Source organism: Macrobrachium nipponense, chromosome 30 (assembly GCF_015104395.2).
Source record: "Macrobrachium nipponense isolate FS-2020 chromosome 30, ASM1510439v2, whole genome shotgun sequence".
In the NCBI taxonomy this organism is placed as follows: domain Eukaryota; kingdom Metazoa; phylum Arthropoda; class Malacostraca; order Decapoda; family Palaemonidae; genus Macrobrachium; species Macrobrachium nipponense.
In genome coordinates, this window is record NC_087218.1 from 55,955,427 (window position 1) to 55,974,596 (window position 19,170).

The following is a 19,170-nucleotide window of genomic DNA, read 5'->3' on the forward strand; positions in this document are numbered from 1 at the left end:
TTCAACTTTGTTACCTGTTGTAGTTGATTCAATTAAAGCACATGAACAAGAGTGTACTATTGGCAACGCTTCGAAAAGACTTACCAGTCAAATGAGAACTATGTAAGTATTAGTAGTTTGAATAATTAAAAAAAATTTTGTAACCAAAATTTTTGACTAGAAAATGTCAGTTACAGTACCAGTTGTTAGCATTTGTAAATTACTATACATACATATATTATTAAATTTTTATGTTTGGGTACCTGAAATCTTTCTTCCATAAAAAGATGATTGCTACATTCAATCTGATGTTTTTCCTTTTTTTATTTCAAAAGCTGGTATTAGAAGCAGATATAGAAGAAAGTGGCTATGTAGGTCTTGATGATATTTCACTGACTCCTGAGTGTAACATAAGAGATCCAACTCAATTCCCACCTACAGTTACACCTAAACCAAGCCCTTGCCCTCCTGGCCAGTTCTACTGTAGCCTTAAGGGCAACTGTATTGATGACCAATTGGTATGTTGCCACTAATTGTTTTTAGATTGCTGGGTTCTTATCTTGTATTTTTTAAATTTTGTTTCAGTTGACTAAGATATTTTTTAATACAGTATGTCAGAATACTTACTAATTTTACATGGAAATGTTGAAATTAATATTTTAGTTATTGTGGAATTATATATAATTTCTCTGGATGTTACAGTTTCCTTTCAATATGATTTTGTTGATACTGTTTTGGCCATTGGTCCATTGAGTTGACGAAGAGTCCATCCTCCTCTTGAGTAGCCTTGCACATATTCTGTATATACTTCTTCGTAGTACCTTTTGCTTTCAATTATACTGTATATTCAGTTAGAAGAATGAAGTGATGCAAAACTAGAATTTGGTATGTTTCCTCACAAATTCATCTTCCCTTTTTATAAGGTATGTGATTTTAGTAAAGATTGTGAAGATGGAGAAGATGAAAGACTTTGTGGGTCTTCAACCTTTGAAGAAGACAAGGGTGGATGGCAGGACATGAGTGATGGCGAATATAAATGGTCAAGAATTAATGCCAGTACAGCACATGGTCCTGATGATGTTGCCCCTGCACATGACCACACTAATGATGGGAAAATACCAGGCTTCTACATGTGGGCTTCAGCTAAGTTAGCAGGTAACTGATCTTTTGAAAGTTTTCTGAAATATGCCAGTAATGTTATCTCAGTTATTTTCAAGTATTTTTCATAGGCGTTAGATACTATAATCTTTTATTCACTTGAGTGCATTTGTGTGGCGATTTTATGTCATTATATTTTTGCCTACAGATGAAAAGCCAGAGTTCAGCTTTCTCTGTTGGCAAACGAGCCCTTTAAGAAGTGTCTTTAATGGAGATAGTTTTAACATGGTTGCTAGTTAAAATTTGTTAAAGAGTTTTGTATTTAAATGTACATTTTATACTTAACTACTTATACTCAACTACATGATCATCAGACAAAGAAAAATGACAAACTATATGTATCTTTTTGTGAGAAAGCTGATGTCATGTTTATGTATTTGCCATGTATTTTTAGTAATAGCTGTCATATTCTACTGTACCTTGATTCAAGAGCTCAATTACATAGTTCCTAAACTTTGTTCATGTTCCAATATGTTCGTGACTCAAAGTTACTTTCCCCATAAGGCTTAATTAGAATGCAATTGATTTGTTCTTGCCCCCTTCAAATTATTATAAGTTATGTATTTTATGTTTTATTTTGCACAGATAATATTAAACAAAGTGTGAAAAACCTTAATATATCTAACGATATGATTTATAATAGTAAACTAAAACTAGAAAAACATTAAAAAGTGAACACTTACATTGACTGACATGACTTCTGGCTTGATGGATGATGATTGGCTCACTGATGCTCTCACCTGCCATCTGTTTCTTGTTTATCAACTTCAAAAGGAATTTTTCTACCTCTTTGAGCATTTTGGATTTCATCTTATATTAAGTACAGTCACGCAGATTGCAACATTAGCGGTTTAATGGCTGGCTTGTATTTCAAAATTGAAATCATCACTTGGCCATCTTGTAGTTGGTTGCGAGGTCGGTCACACAAATACCAGGCTCATAATTTTCTATAATTTCTTACTTTTGTCAATGGTTATCTTCTGCATTTTCTTGTCACCATCACTCTTCACTTTCATAGGGCCATTATGAAAAAAAGTCACAATTCTGCATGCAAAAAGAAAATCACAAAGAGAATGAGTTTGAAGCGAATGAACTCATGCTCATCTACTCAATACCGAAATAAAAAGACTAATTGTGGGTGGAAGTGTGTGGGAGATGTGATTACATTACCACACAATAACAACATGGCGGCCCCAAAGCGGCTCAAATGCACCTACGTGGGATAAGCGATTGCCCGCATTTTTCAAATGTTCATGTTTCAAAAATGAGTTTGAAAATCAAACTGCATTTATATATATATATATATAATATATATATATATATATAGATATATATATATAATATACATATATATATATATTTTGTTCGTGGGTTAATGTGTTCGTGAATCAAGGTACTACTGTATATAGATGGCTCTTTGTTGATTAAATTCAAGTGATATTTTTAGTGTTCCAGATCAGATCATATTCTGCCTAAGGCCTTCAAATTTTAATATACTGCTTACACTTGTGTTTCATCATGGTTTTTATGTTCATGAGGGTATATGAAGGTATATATGTATAATTTTTTTCAGATTATCCTGAGGGAGTTGCAACAATGATTTCCCCAGAAGTGGGCCCTCCTGGGTTGCAGTGTTCTCTTCAGTTTTGGTATTACTGTAAAGACTCTCGTCCCTTGTTTAGTACTTCATTGTACACAGCTAACAACACCCATGAGGAGATCTATCAAGGGCTTTTGCAGTGTTCTTATAACCAAGAATGGAGATATGCCAATGTGTATATTGGTGATCAAGATACAACAGTCATTGTAAGTGCTGCTTTTATGCCTAAAAAGTTGTTATTTTTGAATGACAAAGTGTTTAATTAATGTGCTACATATGCATACTATTTACTGTCACACTTAAAAAGAGGCTATATTGTAATAGTGGCCTGTTGCTTTGCAAATGGTGTGTTTAAAACATTTGCTAAAAAACAAAATAAAAGTTATTCACAGCTCTAAACACAATGTTTTCACTCCAGATGTTTGAACATGTAAAACTTATACTGTAGAGGTCTTTTTCTTAGAATATCTCCGTGCTTCCAGCTAATACTAAAAGAAATTCATTTGAACTGAAACATTACATTCTTTTTTTCTGCTTGAGGTGACTGCTGGACATGTCAGGTTTCTCTTGTTTTCTGTCTGCCTACTCTTTCTTTCTGTCCCTTGCTCCTTGTCCATTATACATAGCTGCTCTCAGCTCTTGAAGATTCATGTAATGCCTGCATTACCACATTACAGAATGTTTCTTGTATATGCCTGCATTTTATAATCCTGGTCACCTCTGGCAGGTTAGAAATATCTTGAGTAAACAGATTTTATAAAACCTCTTAAGAAATCTTAACTAACATGCTTCTAAATACAACTTAAAATATATCAAATTTCATGAATATGTTATATGAACTAATGTTTCTTGAAACTTAAATTATACATGAATTGAAAATATAAATTATAAAGTATCTCAAAGATAAGAGAAAATTAAAAACTTTATCTATTCTTGAACTGCAGCAGAAAATGGTGCTAGAACTATTCAAACAAACAAAACTATTATCTGAACTTTTTACTTTAATTCATATAAATTTGTTTTTATTCTTTTAAATTTTAAATTTTGCACAGATTCCTTAGCAAATAAAAATTAATGTTTCTCATGTAGAAGATTACAGTGTATAATTGTATTATTTCATAGCTATGTACTATTGTCATAAAAAAACATGGATACTCTGGAGAATGTATTATGTTCTGCAGTTTACAGTATTTTAGTTATGTAGGTACTATATGTCTTACAGTAATCTCATGGTCAAGGTCATTCATTTAATTCGGGAGCTGTTTACTTCATGACTTATAATTGAAATTTTCTAAGTTTAGATAAGATTTACGTAGAATGTGTGTACCTTTTTCATATTTCTTCAATGATTTTATTGAATTTTTAAAAAATGCAATGTAGCAAATGATATACGGTATATAATTTTGAGTCAACACAATATATATAGTTTTACCTCTAGTTTATAGTATAATAAGTACTAAGTACTGACGTGTTCTTGACATTGTAATTGAGATTTCCCTTAGACCTATTATAACATCCTTTACAGATGTTTCTGATAATTTCTAAAGTACTGCTGAGATATTCAGACATAATATTTGATGGAATATAACTTCCTGATTAAAAATTGAGTTCAAATTCTGTATGGCTTCAAAATATGATTTTGTAATTACTCTATGTAGACACACTGTCTCTACAAATAGAATGGCTGAACAAATTCATGTAACAATTTAAATTCTTATTTTAAACTACCTGAAAAAAATCTGTCTCCTTTTTACTGAGATAGAAATGGTTAGAAGTCTTTCTTTTAATCTGATCATTACTTTTAAATTTAGAAAAAGAATGAAAATTATATTAAGCTGTCTTTCCTTGGTACAGGCTGAGCTTCAGAGTCTGTTGTTCTCGGACACACATGTTGAGAAGCAGTATGACATTGCAGTGGATGATGTGCTTTTTAACCGATGCTCCAAAAAAGAACCCAATGCTGATGTGAGTTTTCTTTAAAGTACTTAGTTTTACCATGTATATTTCATATATGTAGTGGTGTTTAAAATACATATATACGGTAATGCTACCTGTAAAATCTCTTTCCACGGTGCTTATTTTGTAATGATTCTTGATTGCTATTCATTCATATACATTTTATCATTATTTGTTTAGTTTTATCTTTTAATTCATATTTAATTCTTTTGTCTCCTTTTCTTCATTTACATGTGAATATTTTACTGTGTAGAAGCTGTTGTTTAGCAATTAAATAAGAGGCTAATATTTTTAATTTATATCATTTTTAATTCAGGAGGATATTCAGTGTACTTTTGATGAGCCTTGTAGTCTCTATGAAAATCATCATGATGATCGAGACTGGAAGAATGTTGGTGACTTATACAGTAAGTTTAGAATCACCTTTAGTTAATACAGAAGTATCTCTCTGTGAAAGCATTGTATTTTCTCTTTGCATCTGTTTTCCTTTGATTTGCCTTGTCTGTAACTTATAGTTTTTTCTTTTTTTTATTGTGGGAGATATTACAGAAGTTAGAATAATGATATGGATTGTATGTAAGGACAATACAACAGTTCACATAACAGTGCATCTAAAGGATGATTTATGTGTTGCTATAATTTTTTGGAAGACATGAAGCATTTCACACAACCCATTTTAGTGTTGACAGTGCATCCATGATAAAATGTCTGGTGCTGTTTATTTTAATAATGCAGAACATAAAAGAACTTTATAGATAATAGCCTACTTAATCCATATCCTCATGCCTGTCTTATAAATATGCAAGACTGTCCTTTATATCAGTGGTTGGAAAGAAAGAGTGTCTGCCCTTCAAAGATAAATTTTTAAGAATGATGGAACTGAGTTCACACTGCAAAATGCAGTATAGACAGCCAACTAACCAAAATTTGAATGTATCTGTCTTGGCAGTGGCCATGATTAAAAAGTTTTATCCTTAACTTGTTTGGACTTAGAAGGCTAATAAGGTAGAACCCCACAGAAGTAATCAAAGGTTGATCTGTTAAGATCAGTATTGAATCACAATAATGTGGATGGTTTTATTTTTATCTTGGGCAATAAGAAATAATTAGTAAGGTAGAGCTAACATAGCAAGCTGTATACATATGTAGAAACCAGTTGTGAGAGAGTACTTTATCTGCAATACTTGGAAGAAATTTTCATAAACCCCTGATTAAAGGGACAAAGCACTTTTCTTGCAATACCTTAAGTAAAGCTGAATGAAATAGTTCAGATTTAATGGTTATGAAATCATTATTGGGCTGTCCACCGATGTGTCATTAGATACTTTATTTCCTAAAAGATTTCATCTGTCTGGGTACCTTCAAGATGATAAGACACTTGGAAAGTATTTGCCCAGTAGCTTTAAGATGTAGCAATGAGAAACAAAGCTGGAATTGACATTGTAATGACCGAATGAATCCAAAAAGAGTAGCTTTTAGGTTAAAATCAATGTCGTGTCTTCTCAAGGCATTCCTTTTGTCAGTAACTGCTCCTACTAGGAAGGGAATGTACATTCTGAGCTGGATGTGGAAAAATTGTGAAGAAAACTTAAGTAAGCAATAGCATCATACCAAATCATTATAAGCTAACAAGGAATTAGAGTGCTCTCAGATGTGGCAAAGTAATGTAGATTATTGTGCTGATAGTAAAAGTATAGGTCAGTACCAAGAGGGCTAAGATAAAAGCTAAGGAACTAAGCAGATACAAAAATATTTAAGAAAAACATTCAAGTAAATTCATATAGACCATTCTCAATATTACACTGAAACTTCATTTTAAAGCTTATGAGCAGTACAGGAATGTAAAGAAAAAAATACTACCTTAGGAAAAGAAAATGTTGCGACTGGAGTATATTGAAGATAGTACAAAATTTGAAATATGATGCAACCATTCTCATGCTGGGTTAAGAGTTTTGTTTAGGGCCACAGTCCTCTGCAGTGCCTAGGAGCTTTGGTCATGTCCAGAGAAAGAATTTAACATAACATAGGAAACACTATCAATAAAAAATATTTACAGACTGTGCTTTTGTTAATGTGCATGCAAGGAAACTCAAAGCTTATAAAGTCCAGGGTTTGAAAGTTATTATTAAATAGTAGCACCTAGTGTATAACAAAACCAAATGTGGAACCTCAGGTAACCTAAATTGTATAAATAATGCCACAGATATACTCAAATTTGGTACATGAAATATAATCAAGCAAACTAAATGAAAAATAGATGCTAACAATAACCTCCCCCTCCATGGGGATTTGAATTCTTACCACTGAAGCAGCAGGCCAACTCTATCTACTTAGCTACAGTAAGCTTAAATGGAGAGGAACCAGCTATATGCAGATGCTTACGTTTGGAATTGTAATGGGTCCCATTGTACCTACCCCTTGCTATGGTTCCACCTCCTCCCAGCTTAACATTTAAGCTTTGAAACAGTGTTTATCAACTATTTTTTACCCTTTCTCCTTTAGTTCTTAGTAAATGCAGAATAATTTGGTTTATTTAAGAAATCTGTCAATACAAAGTGTCGTGTATATTACTAGTATTGGCAAATTGGAAATATATACTACATCAGGAGATTACTACAACACTACAGCAATCCCATAAGTTGAACAAGTGTAGAATATATATCATTGATTTCTTAAAATCTTTCCAGACAACTTTTTGATGGTAGCTGGTTCTCAAGAACCAGCAACAGCAGTCCTGCAAACATGGTGGAGATCCCCTTCTATTGGCTTCTGTGTATCTTTCCGGTGAGCCTTTTCTTGATTTCCTACCATTAAAAGACTTTGTAGCAAGAAAACTTGTTCAGGTTTAGTGTTGATGAGCTTAGATATAAATTTTGTAAATTTATTTTTTCTTGTTAGAGCGCTGTTTTGGATCTCATTTTGAAGCCAAATTGTTGTACTTGACTGTAGTGTCATTAAGAATATAAAAAAAGTCAGTGGTGTGTTGAAGTCAGCAAAAAACAGAAACTTCTTTATTCTTCATAAATAGAGTTTTTGCACTTTAGAATATTATGAAAGATTTACTTTTGAATTATGTAGATTATTTATGTTTAAAGCTAATTTACATATATAAAAAGAATAAAGAAAAATAGCTAAAAATTTTGGTGAGTTCTATTTTGGAATGTTTTAACAGTAATCAATTTTGAATAGTCCTTGCTTGCATGGAAGGTACTATAGTTAAACCATTCCCCAACAATCTCCAGATCTCATCCCAGTGTTATCCAACATCAATATATTTATGGTTCCTTGTTTATTTTATACAGATGACATCATTTGATGTCATAGGATTGTCAAAAAATTAACATTTCATTTAGACTGTGATTAACCTGCGATTTCCCATAGCAATTATTGTTTGAACCCTGTAAGACTTCGGTAATCTTCATAATGTTTCAAGGTCATACATGTAATTTCACTGAAGATCAGTTCTTTTTTTTATTCCACATCTTCAGGTATTTCATTGAGGAGAAAGCCAATCTGACAGTAACTCTAAAATGCAGAGACTCAGGTGAGGAAGAGACCCTCTGGACAGCAGATGACCGCATGGAATTTCTAGACTGGCGTACCCAGTACCTTAATGCCTTTGCAACCTGTGACCACCAGGTAAAGTGACTAGATATTTAATATGAAAGAGAAGAAAGTTCCTTTGTACCTGAAAGTTTTCTGATATGAAAAACATAACATCTTAGCAATAGATTATTATAATCATGTGTAGATATGTATATCTTGCCTGTTTTTAAGAAAAGATTTTGTTATCTGTTAAATTTTGGCAAGAATATTAAGGCTATTTTGATCATTTTTCTTTGCATTATGGAAAGAACCTCAAACCATTCTATAAAATCTGTTTGAAATCTTTTGCAACAAAGGAAAGAATGCACTTTTGCTGAAGCAGTACTTTCTATTATGTATGAATACCAAATGCTGTAATATTTTCCATCAGGCAGTTACAGAACCTTTTCTTACAGGTATGGGTGACAGCTTACAATATAACATCACCTCAGAGGATTAAATTGGATGATTTTAGCCTGAATGCAAGGTCAATGCCCAGCACCCCTAGTGTGCACTTTTGATGAAGTGAGTGCAGAATGTGAATGGAAGGATACTCAGGTTTCAGGATCTTCTTTAGACTGGGTCATAGCTGCTGCTAAAGATGGAGTGCCAAACACCCCCTCGTAAGTTTTACCAGTTTTTCTAAATACGTTGATGTATTTCTTTATTTTCATTGTTTGTGTTTGTCTATTTGTACATCAGTTTTTATTTTACGTTATCCATGGTTTGAAGTAGTTAACATGTTATTTTACTTTTTGGCCCTATCTGACATTGATTTTTGATAATGTGTAGTGTGTTTTGTTTTGCTGGAGACATTAATGAGTTTTTTTTTTATAAGTTTCACAGAATATATTATTGTTAAAGGATTGGTGATGTAAGGTGTAATTTACGGAATAGAGAATAGTTGATTTTTTAAGAGAGTTTTAATTCATAGTACTACTTATTTCAAATACTTCCCCAAAAAAACTGTTTTTATGTACATATTCTGTTTTCTTCCATTGTAGAGTGGATCATTCTTGGGGCACAGACAGTGGACACTATGTATACCTTCCTGTCAGAGATGACACTGTAGGTCAGTTTGGCGTGTATTCAAGCCCTCTCATCACAACGACAGCTTCAGATGGTGATTGCTTCAACTTTTGGTTTTACCTATTTAGTAACGAGTAAGTTTGGTGTTTATTGGCATGGTTGTGCATTTTCAAAATGTATTCATTTGCATAATTAAAAGTGGTAGGAAACTTAACATATATACTACATGCAATTGTCATTCTGTGCTTGTATTACTTACCTGTTAGTCATTATGAATATAAAATGATACTGAAGAGTCAGTTAATAGTCTTTGTAGAATAAATTAAAATGATGTTAAAGGTTCAGTCATGAATACAGTAGTTATACATATTTGAATAAATAAATATTTCTTCTTATTTTTTATAGTACTTGGATATCTCTTGGGTGTTAAAATGTACTTATTTTTTCCCCAGTCCCAAGCTTCCTGTTGGGGAACTGAACGTCAGGCTTGGAAAAGTTGATCCTGAGGAGATGGGTGATGTTATTTGGCATCATTCATATAATGGTAGAAACATGTGGCAATATGGCGAGACCACCATCTCAAACGACCAGAATTTTACAGTTAGTTTTGATATCTTTTATTTTGTTGTAGTACCTTTATTCTCTCACTATAGTATTACAATTTGTTTACTGATAATTCATTATCAAATTCATATGCCTGTATGAATGTATTCTTGTGAAAGAGGAATAACATTGCATAAAGCTCTCCAAATTCTGTTCCCAAAGGGTTGTAACATACAAATAACTACTTATGTGCCTCTTTACAAAGTGTAAGTATAATATTCATGGCAAAGAAAAGCTTCTTTTCACTTTTAATGCAATAATAAATTTCTCATTTGTATTTCAAATACAATAAAGTTATGTCTAGATTATCAAGGTGAAATATCATTTTTCAAATTATTAGTTTTTATGTTTGTCTTTTTTTGTGGTGATATTGGCAGCTTTGCCAAATTCTACCTTGATAAATGAGGCAGCAAGTAATTGGTCATTTTGCTTCATATCACAGGTGCTTTTACAAGGAATTCGTGGGAATGGCACATCAGGAATCATTGCTTTTGATGATCTGAGTGTGAGACGCGGTGCATGCACTCCACCTGGCACCTGTGACTTTGAAGGTGGCCTTTGTGGTTACACAAATGTTCCAGATGCAAAGAAAAACAGTTGGGAATGGCTAAAGGCAGAGGAGTCTAGTGATGGGGTGTTTACTGATCATACAACAGGCACAGGGACAGGTAATGACATCAATATTAGTGATAGATCAGTATATTTTGTTTTATATTGGTATATCCATAATTTATGTATTACATATCGACATGCATCACACTCCTTATCATCCACAGGGCACTACGTTTCATTTGACCTGGCAAATTGTGCTTATGGCACTGAATGCTCTGCAGATCTTATCAGTTTTGATTTTGCACCAGCCAGTGAGAATTACTGCTTTACAATGTATATGAATGCTAAACAGAGTAAACGTAAGTGTCTTGTTTTATAGTACGTACTGTATAATACGTATATATAGTAAGCAGTTTTTACTTGCTGAATGCAACTTTTATTGAAATATAAATTCAAATATAGTGCTTGTGTGTTACTTTTTATTAAGAATATTTACTCCTCTTTTTAGTTGATGAGAACTGGTTGACACTGGCAACTGTTGATATTGAAAGGAACATCACGCAATTAAGAACATCATTTGTTCATGAACTAGATTATGTCTGGCTGTACAAGCAACACTCATTAGAATACATGCATAAAGTATTCCACTTGCGCATCCGAGCTTCAATGATCACAGAATTCCTAGATGAAGGAGGTAATTTATATAACTTTTATTTCTTATACATATCAAGAAGATGAGGTAATGAAGTTTTCTGGCATAATTTTACAAAAGCCTAGTGATTTGAATGTTGTTGCAGATTTTTTAAGGGGCCTTTTGTATTTTAATGTTGCTAGAGGATATAGTCTTTGGAAACTGTAAGAATGTTTTATTTCATGATTTCATCATACTCTTTTGATATTTTGTGGGTACTAACTTATGGATTTTACATTGTATTATTTTGATTGGTATTTGTTCAGCTTCTGTTAAATTGGATGATATTTTTCTTGCTTTGCATGTTTGTTTTGTATTTTAATAAAACCTGTAGGATTATCTTCTTAAATGTTGAATTTATAACTTTTTCCTTTTGTCTTCACACGAGTAAATTTATCTTCAGAAATTTATTTTTAATCAATTATGATTAATTCAAAGACTTTAGAGGTCAGTTGCAAAAGGAAAATGATCGTGGAATGCACACTGCAAATTTAGGGTCCAGTTTACAGTTGATACAATTTGGTTTTATTATATTTGTAAGCCTTTTTAAAAGTCTAGAGTTTGGGGAATTTCTGCTTTTAACTGATATATGGTAATTATTGGCTGTTGATTGGTAAAATAGCAGTTGATTTATTGATATATACAATAAGAACCGCATGAACTCTTAAGTGCCTCAGTGGCGTTGTCAGTATGGTGCTGGCTTGCCCCCTCGGTGGCCACGAGTTCGATTCTTGGACATTCCACTGAGGGGAGAGAAATGTGTATTTCTGGTGATAGAAGTTCACTCTCGACGTGGTTCAGAAATCACATAAATCCGTTGGTCCTGTTGCTAAATAACCACACAAACAAACAAAACAATGCATGAACTCTAATCTTCTTTTCAGCATAATGCCTAGTTTAGATCACTGTTTTTATGAGCATTTCCAGCTGTTTCTATTTTGTGTCTCCTCCCTTTATATATTCCCTTTATCTTTCATGTCTTCTTGTATGCAGGTTATCCATCTTATCACAGGCCTTCATCATCTCCCTGTCCCTACCACTTTCAATTCTATGATCTCGTGTACAACATTTTGCTTATCATTTCCCCTCCTCATCAGGTACCCAAACTGCCATGGTCTTGACTCTTGGGCTTTCTATGACACTTCAATGAATGGCAGATTTTTTACTAATGGATGTCCTTCCTAACTGCAATCTTCCCTGTTCGTGTGGGCTTGGGAAGCATAAGCTCGACATTAATAAGAAATAATGGCTCTTTGTTTATTTTTTTCCCAGCTTTCATTGCCATAGATGACGTCAAACTCTACCCTGAAGAATGTTGGAAGATAGAAACTACTGCAGTACCAACAGGCACTCCTAAGCCAGATACTAAGCTTACCTGTGACTTTGAAGATGACACAGCTTGTGGATGGAGCACTGGTAACATCTGGCAGCTTGAAACTGGCTCTCATGAAGAAGGAACTGAAGATGGACCTTATGTTGATGACACCACAAAATTGTCCTCAGGTAGACTTTGGTTTGAATTACTATATGTATATGTACTTTCAAATTTTACGATGCATTATTGTTCATAATTTATAGCGTTCTGTAATGAAACATTATTAAATATATCTTGGAAAAAATAAAGAGTACTGGAAGCTTTGATATTCTCTCAGACCAAATATTCTGTCTGACCATAATGAGTCGAGAGATGTCTAGTTTGCAAAGAATAAGATTGGAGGAATAATATCATCTGAAATGAGATGTAGTCATAATTTTAGATTATTATTATAATTTTTCTTATTAGTATTATTACATAATTTAGATCTTAGAGATTAAATTCTCAGCTTTTATAGAAATACAATTCAAGGAATTACAGTAGCCATTTTTGTTTGAATTTTTTTCAGGTCATTTCATGATATCTAAGTCAGTGGGTTCCAGACAAACAGGAAGATTAATATCCGAGGTATTAACAAAGCAGGATGTTGGATATTGCCTCTCTTTCTACTATTACATGCATGGAACAGCTCCACCATTCCTGAAACTGTACATTGTGAAAGGTACTACGAATTGGCTTTCTCTTTTCCTTGTTACGTAATAGTGTAAATTATAAAACTAAACAACTTTCAGTACAGTAGATAGATGTTGAGTATTTTGAAGTTATATAATTGCAAAACAGAATTGTTGATGTGAAATTGTATCTAATTATCTTGACTGTTTTAGATGGTGAGAAACCAACCACATTGCCTGACTGGGAGCACTTTGATGAGCTTGGAGAAACATGGCAGAAAGTCAGCTTATACATGAATCCCAACTATGATTTTAATGTGTATATCACATCTGAGACACAAGAAAGTAATGAGGATGTGGGTCATTCAGCAATTGATGACTTTTTATTGATCTCTGGGACATGTCAAGCAGAACCAGGTTAGAGAGCTATTGGAATTTCTCTGTCTAAGAATATTCTCACAATATCATCTTCCATAGTTGATTGTTGTAAATATACTGCTTGAATATTTATTATTTTATATATTACCAAGCAAACCATCATGAATACATTCACTTTTGGTAACTAAGCATGTGTTTCGATTCCAGGTGGTCTTTGTGACTTTGAGACAAAAGATCTTTGTGAATGGACGACTACCAATGATAAAGTGATGTGGGCATGGGGCAGTGGTAGTCAAACTGCTCCTGAAAATCAGCCTGCCATTGATCATACTTTTGGTGAGTCTTTAAAGCTTAAAAATTGTCCAACTCAAAATTAGATTATTTTAGTGTATAATACATCTGATTGTTGTGGGTTTGTAGGCATGTTCTTGTTAGTAAACTAAAGTAACTTGCTCAAATTATGGTTTTTTTTTCTGTTTACCTGGCAAGATTTTGGAACTTTCTTTGGCCTTATCGTTTTCATGGTAACTGAGCCAGTGTTTTATTAGGCTGTTGGAACCTGTGTTTAGTGCAGATCTACGATTTTTTAAATGATTAAGTAATAGGAAACTAAATTTTGAATGACAATTTACTTTGTACTATTTTTAGAATGTTTCATTTGGTAAGCAATATTTTTTTCGTGTCCTGTTCATTTGATAAATCATAATTATTGTGTGTGAATATTCCTGTTTTGGAAAAATACCTTACAAAATTTCTTCTCAATTTAGGGACGGAATATGGTCATTATGCTTATTTCAAACATGCTGAGGATGACAATAAAGATTACAAAGCCCAGCTGACAAGTCCAACTCATAGCAGTACGGGCAAAATGTAAGTGGAATGTTATAGTACTTTGAAGAAATTCTTTTTAATTACAATCTTAATCATGTCTTCCCTATTTAGAAAACATAGGAGAAACCAAAATTTATTATAAAAAGTGGATTAATATATTTGAAGAGAACCACTCACCGCACCTATTAATTATCAGCATGGCTGCCTGTCCATTGATTAACATAGTTTAGGATAGTCTGCTATCATATTTATCGTAAGGTTATGGCCAATTAAAATTGAAATATATATGCTTGGTGATTGAAATTCCTTAAGTACTACATACTTCTAATATTTTTTTTATTAGAATTTAATGTACTGTTACTCTTATAAATTATGAGTTAAATTAAGCTTGAATAACTTTTACAGGTGCTTCTCATTCTATTACTATTTGTTTGGTGTGGGAAATTGGACAGGAGCCCTAGATGTCTATATTGTTGATCCTTCTGTTGCCATTGAGAGTGTAGATCCCAACAAGAGAATAGAGGGCAACCAAGGTGAAAAATGGCATCTTGCTCGCATATCTGTTAATTTCGAAAATGACTATCATGTAAGTTGTGAAAAATGTATCTTTCGTAGAAAATAGAGGGGGGAACACAAAACACCTGTCATGAAGCTGTTATTTTTTTGTGTTCGGGACATACACTAAATTTTAACTATCTTAATGTAAATTTTAAGTTATTTTCTATATTTTTTCAGTAGAAAAAGTGATCAGCATTTGAGATTTTGCTTTACAAGGTGTCGTCTTCCATGCAGTGAATTGATTATGAATGTATAATAAAACACAGGAAAAGCGAAAGTATTAATTGATATAAGTACTCACTCAAGAAATAAGCAAAAAATGCCAAAAACTTCTAGGCAATCTTCCAAAACAACACATAATGTATATTTGTGATAAAACAAAGAAAGACATTAAAGTACTCGTAAAAAATGCAGATTTAAAATATCAATGATGAAAACAAATCATCCAAAGATAATGTTGAGAAAGTTTATTCAATTCGTTTTAAAGCAGTATGTATTGCATGAAATGAAAGACTATTCCAGACTTTTGAAGGATGGAGATGTCTTTCAGTGTGGCATCATAGTAACTTAGTAGAATATGGTTGCTGTTGCAAAATGGTTGATATAATTCGCATGAATTTCTAATTCACGGTTACATTGGAAACCCTGTTGAATTTTAACTTATAGAAGATGGTCGCACACAATATTTACCAACAACGGTCTAAATTATAATTAGTTCCACGTTGGCCGAGTGCATTTCGCGCTCGGCTACCATTTCGGTGGTCCGAAGTTCGATTCTCAGCTCGGCCAACGCGGAACCAGAGGAATTTATTTCTGGTGATAGAAATTCATTTCTCGATACAATGTGGTTCAGATCCCACAACAAGCTGTAGGTCCCGTTGCTAGGTAACCAATTGGTTCCTAGTCACGTAAATATATATTTAATCCCTCGGGCCAGTCCTAGGAGACCTGTTCGTCAGCTCAGTGGTCTGGTTAAACTAAGATATACTTAACTTATACTTAGCTAAATCATCATTACTATTACAATAGAAGCCCACCAAAAACTTCTAGTAATGGAAATGACTTTATCAGCTTTTGGAGTGGAAAATTCCCTTTTCTCTTTCAGTTACATTTGTATTTGAAATAGGGAAGGGAATGTTCCCTTATATCCTATAGTTACCATTGATAAAAACAGAAAAGTAGCATTTTAAGCAGCTATGTCTTGAATGTGAAAGTCCCTGAGAGGCTGCTGCATATGTGATAGGTCAGTCAATTTCATTGGCCTTAAAAGGAGGGTGATCATTCAGGGAATTTAATATTGGTAGACTAATATATTGGTGTTCAGTATGAAAATACCAAGAATAAATTTTCACCCACTATTCATACATGTGTGTTGTATATTAAAACTGAGGTAGATGGTAATATGTAGGCGAAGCATTGAACCTTCTTCATTAAACATATAGTAATTAAAAGTAAATTAGTTTTAGCTCTACAGCCATTAATGATTAGTCAGTATTATATATCTCTTTGAAATTATTTATGATATTTTTTCCTTTGAAAAAATAATACTTCTATTGTCTCTTGTTATTTTTATCAAAGTTTAGACAGAGCACCAAATTTAAATTCTAAGCTATTTAAGACTTTGTCTGATTTAGTTTAATGAAGTAATGTATTAGGAAAGACCCTGTAAGAATTTTTGATGTTCCATCATGGTAGAATAAACATTATTCTAATCTGATGTGCAGATTAGAATACTAGAAGTGTACTTAGTCAATCAAGTTTATTTATATTTCTATTTTCACTAGTTGTAGCATGCTTGTAAGTTTTACAATCTGTATTCATATAAAAAATTCATAATCACTTTCTCGATATTCTTAAATGTGCAGGTTGTCATGGTTGCAACTGAAGGCAGTGAAGGTGCTACAAGTGTAATAGCTATTGATGATATTGTGATGCTTGACAAGACTTGTCCATCTGGTGCAACTTGCTCTTTTGAGGACGGATATTGCAGCTGGAAAAACATTAAAGATGGTGACCTAATGGATTGGGTCATGAATCAAGGTCACACACCCACAGATGAAACTGGTCCTAACTATGATCACACTCTACAGACATCTTCAGGTATTTTTCATGGCTTCTGATATATCATAATGAATGTGTGACGTATAAGACTTTTGTGAATATGAGTAAGCATGGTTGTATAATAAATGTTTATTTTTGTAGTTTTAAGCTCTCTAAATGTACTGTTAATGAGTTATGTATGTGGCAGTAGTTGAACGTAGTTGCTATGCATGAAAATGTAGACTTCTTCACATTTTTTTTTTGGATATGATTCACTCTACAAAGCATTGAATCCAAAGTAAAGATGAAACAAAGAAACCCTAATTTGGATCTCTTTATTTGATCTGGATTTAAGTTTCCATAGTGACAAGTGTATGCAAAAATGCGAAGAAATTGAGAGTTAAGAAGTAATCATGGGTATTACCTACCAATGCACCTAATCTGGTAGAAGTGACCAGTATATTTATGAGTTTCTTTTCTTTGTGCAGGCCACTATGTGTACTTGGAGTCAGATGATGGGGAAAATGGCTACACTGCTATACTAGAGTCTGCCAACATAAAAGCAGGAGATTACTGTTTTGAGTTCTACTATTACATGTATGGAAAAGATATTGGAGGTTAGTAGCGATAATAAACTCTTTGCCTTATTTACAGATCTCAGAAAAGCTTCTTTGCATTAAATATGATTTAATGTAGGTATAAATTTCACATGTCAGAAATCTTACGTTTCCTATGAACTCTTCCGCATTGCTGTTCATTTTTTAAATTTTAATGTACTAATAGAGTCATATTTTCACCTGTCGTTAAAGAACAAGCTGAGTGAGTGTCTAGAAGTGTAACTCAGTTTTCTTGTTAAACTGGTTCTTGATACAGCTTGCTAATCCACACACTGTTGGTGATATGCATAATTTAGCAATGATGAGCAAGGAATGTGTACTGATAATCAATAATATTTAATTCTATTGTGAATGCACTTGCAGAAAGTATTCAGTTGGTGTGAGAAAATGCTGTTTACAAGTAACTTAGATATTGACAATTGATAAATTACATGTGATGTCTACAAATTCTATATTTCAATCAATGGGTTATTTTGACCTTGGCAAAATCTGTTGCCAGTGTAGCAACAATTACTTGTATGGCAGAGTATCATGACCACTCTAGGAGCAAGAACTGTGCTTGCATTATTTGGTTTAATCTATAGCATGTGTGATATGTCATAACTTCTGAACCATTCATTTTCTTTTTAATTTTTTCTCAGCGCTGAGTATTCAGACCAACGGGAATGGCACTTTTGAGACTATTTTCACACTGGTCGGTCATCAAGGGAATGAGTGGAAATTGGTAAGTTATAATTTGTTTTCTCCAAACTGTGTCTTCAGTAGGTAATAAGTAATGTTTTGTTGGGTTTATTTTATTCTGGTTCAATTTTTATGTACCATTTCATTAATAGATGTTACTGATGGATTTGTTTTGTTCATGACATTGATAGTCACAGGTAATTACTTATGGGTGAAATACCTATTTTATTCTTTAGAGGTATGGTGTTGATTTAATCCAGTTCTGTTTTAGGACAGTTAAGTATGAGAACACATCTACCATTTATGAATCATTTATAATATCACATCTTTCCTCATTTCTTCTCGACCATAGCCCCCCCCCCACCCCCCTTTTTTTTTTTTTTTTGTTTTTTTTTTTTTAATTTCAGCATTATTTTATTCAGGTATTCAGAAATAGGTGTTTGATAGCTAGTTCATTTAGTGCTTTAATTTTATTGTTTGCTGCTTTCCTGATTTACAAGAAAAATTATTATGTAGCCCTGCCTTTGACAACCTGAGTTATGACAATTACATCACTGCATGGAGAAAGTTATGGTTTTTCTACCTTTTTATGTTAACAAACTAGCTTGAAAGCATGGAAGAATAATAACATTTAGGTTATAAACAAAGCACTGAGACAGTTTCTGTCAACTACTGAGCACTTAAGAAGGTGAAAAGAGAGAGATGTACTGGTTATACAGCAAGATAAAGAGATCCAGGAATAAAGGAGATGACGTATGCTGATCTAAAGATGAAACTAAGAAAAACCCCAGTTGTCCTAAGAAGTAATATTCATAGTTCATAGAACCTGGAGGAATGGTGTATTTTAATGAGAATACTATGTAGGTAAAAAGTGAAGATTGATGGAGATGAGGACTTAATGTCAAAGAAACAAAACCAGATTTTCA

The 19,170-nt window shown here is 33.0% G+C and overlaps 1 protein-coding gene across 1 annotated transcript in view; it reads left to right on the plus strand.

Annotated features, from left to right (window-relative positions):
* Positions 1 to 19,170, plus strand: part of LOC135202165 (uncharacterized) — a 193,387-nt gene that overhangs the window by 130,055 nt on the left and 44,162 nt on the right. Inside the window, 23 exon segments of the mRNA XM_064231420.1 lie at positions 315 to 497; positions 903 to 1,134; positions 2,711 to 2,943; positions 4,592 to 4,702; positions 5,010 to 5,100; positions 7,381 to 7,477; positions 8,182 to 8,332; positions 8,695 to 8,760; positions 8,762 to 8,901; positions 9,283 to 9,441; positions 9,760 to 9,907; positions 10,353 to 10,578; positions 10,687 to 10,821; positions 10,971 to 11,156; positions 12,426 to 12,656; positions 13,037 to 13,189; positions 13,353 to 13,556; positions 13,725 to 13,853; positions 14,285 to 14,387; positions 14,754 to 14,934; positions 16,772 to 17,006; positions 17,435 to 17,563; positions 18,205 to 18,287. Coding sequence (XP_064087490.1) covers positions 315 to 497; positions 903 to 1,134; positions 2,711 to 2,943; positions 4,592 to 4,702; positions 5,010 to 5,100; positions 7,381 to 7,477; positions 8,182 to 8,332; positions 8,695 to 8,760; positions 8,762 to 8,901; positions 9,283 to 9,441; positions 9,760 to 9,907; positions 10,353 to 10,578; positions 10,687 to 10,821; positions 10,971 to 11,156; positions 12,426 to 12,656; positions 13,037 to 13,189; positions 13,353 to 13,556; positions 13,725 to 13,853; positions 14,285 to 14,387; positions 14,754 to 14,934; positions 16,772 to 17,006; positions 17,435 to 17,563; positions 18,205 to 18,287 — 3,606 coding nt within the window.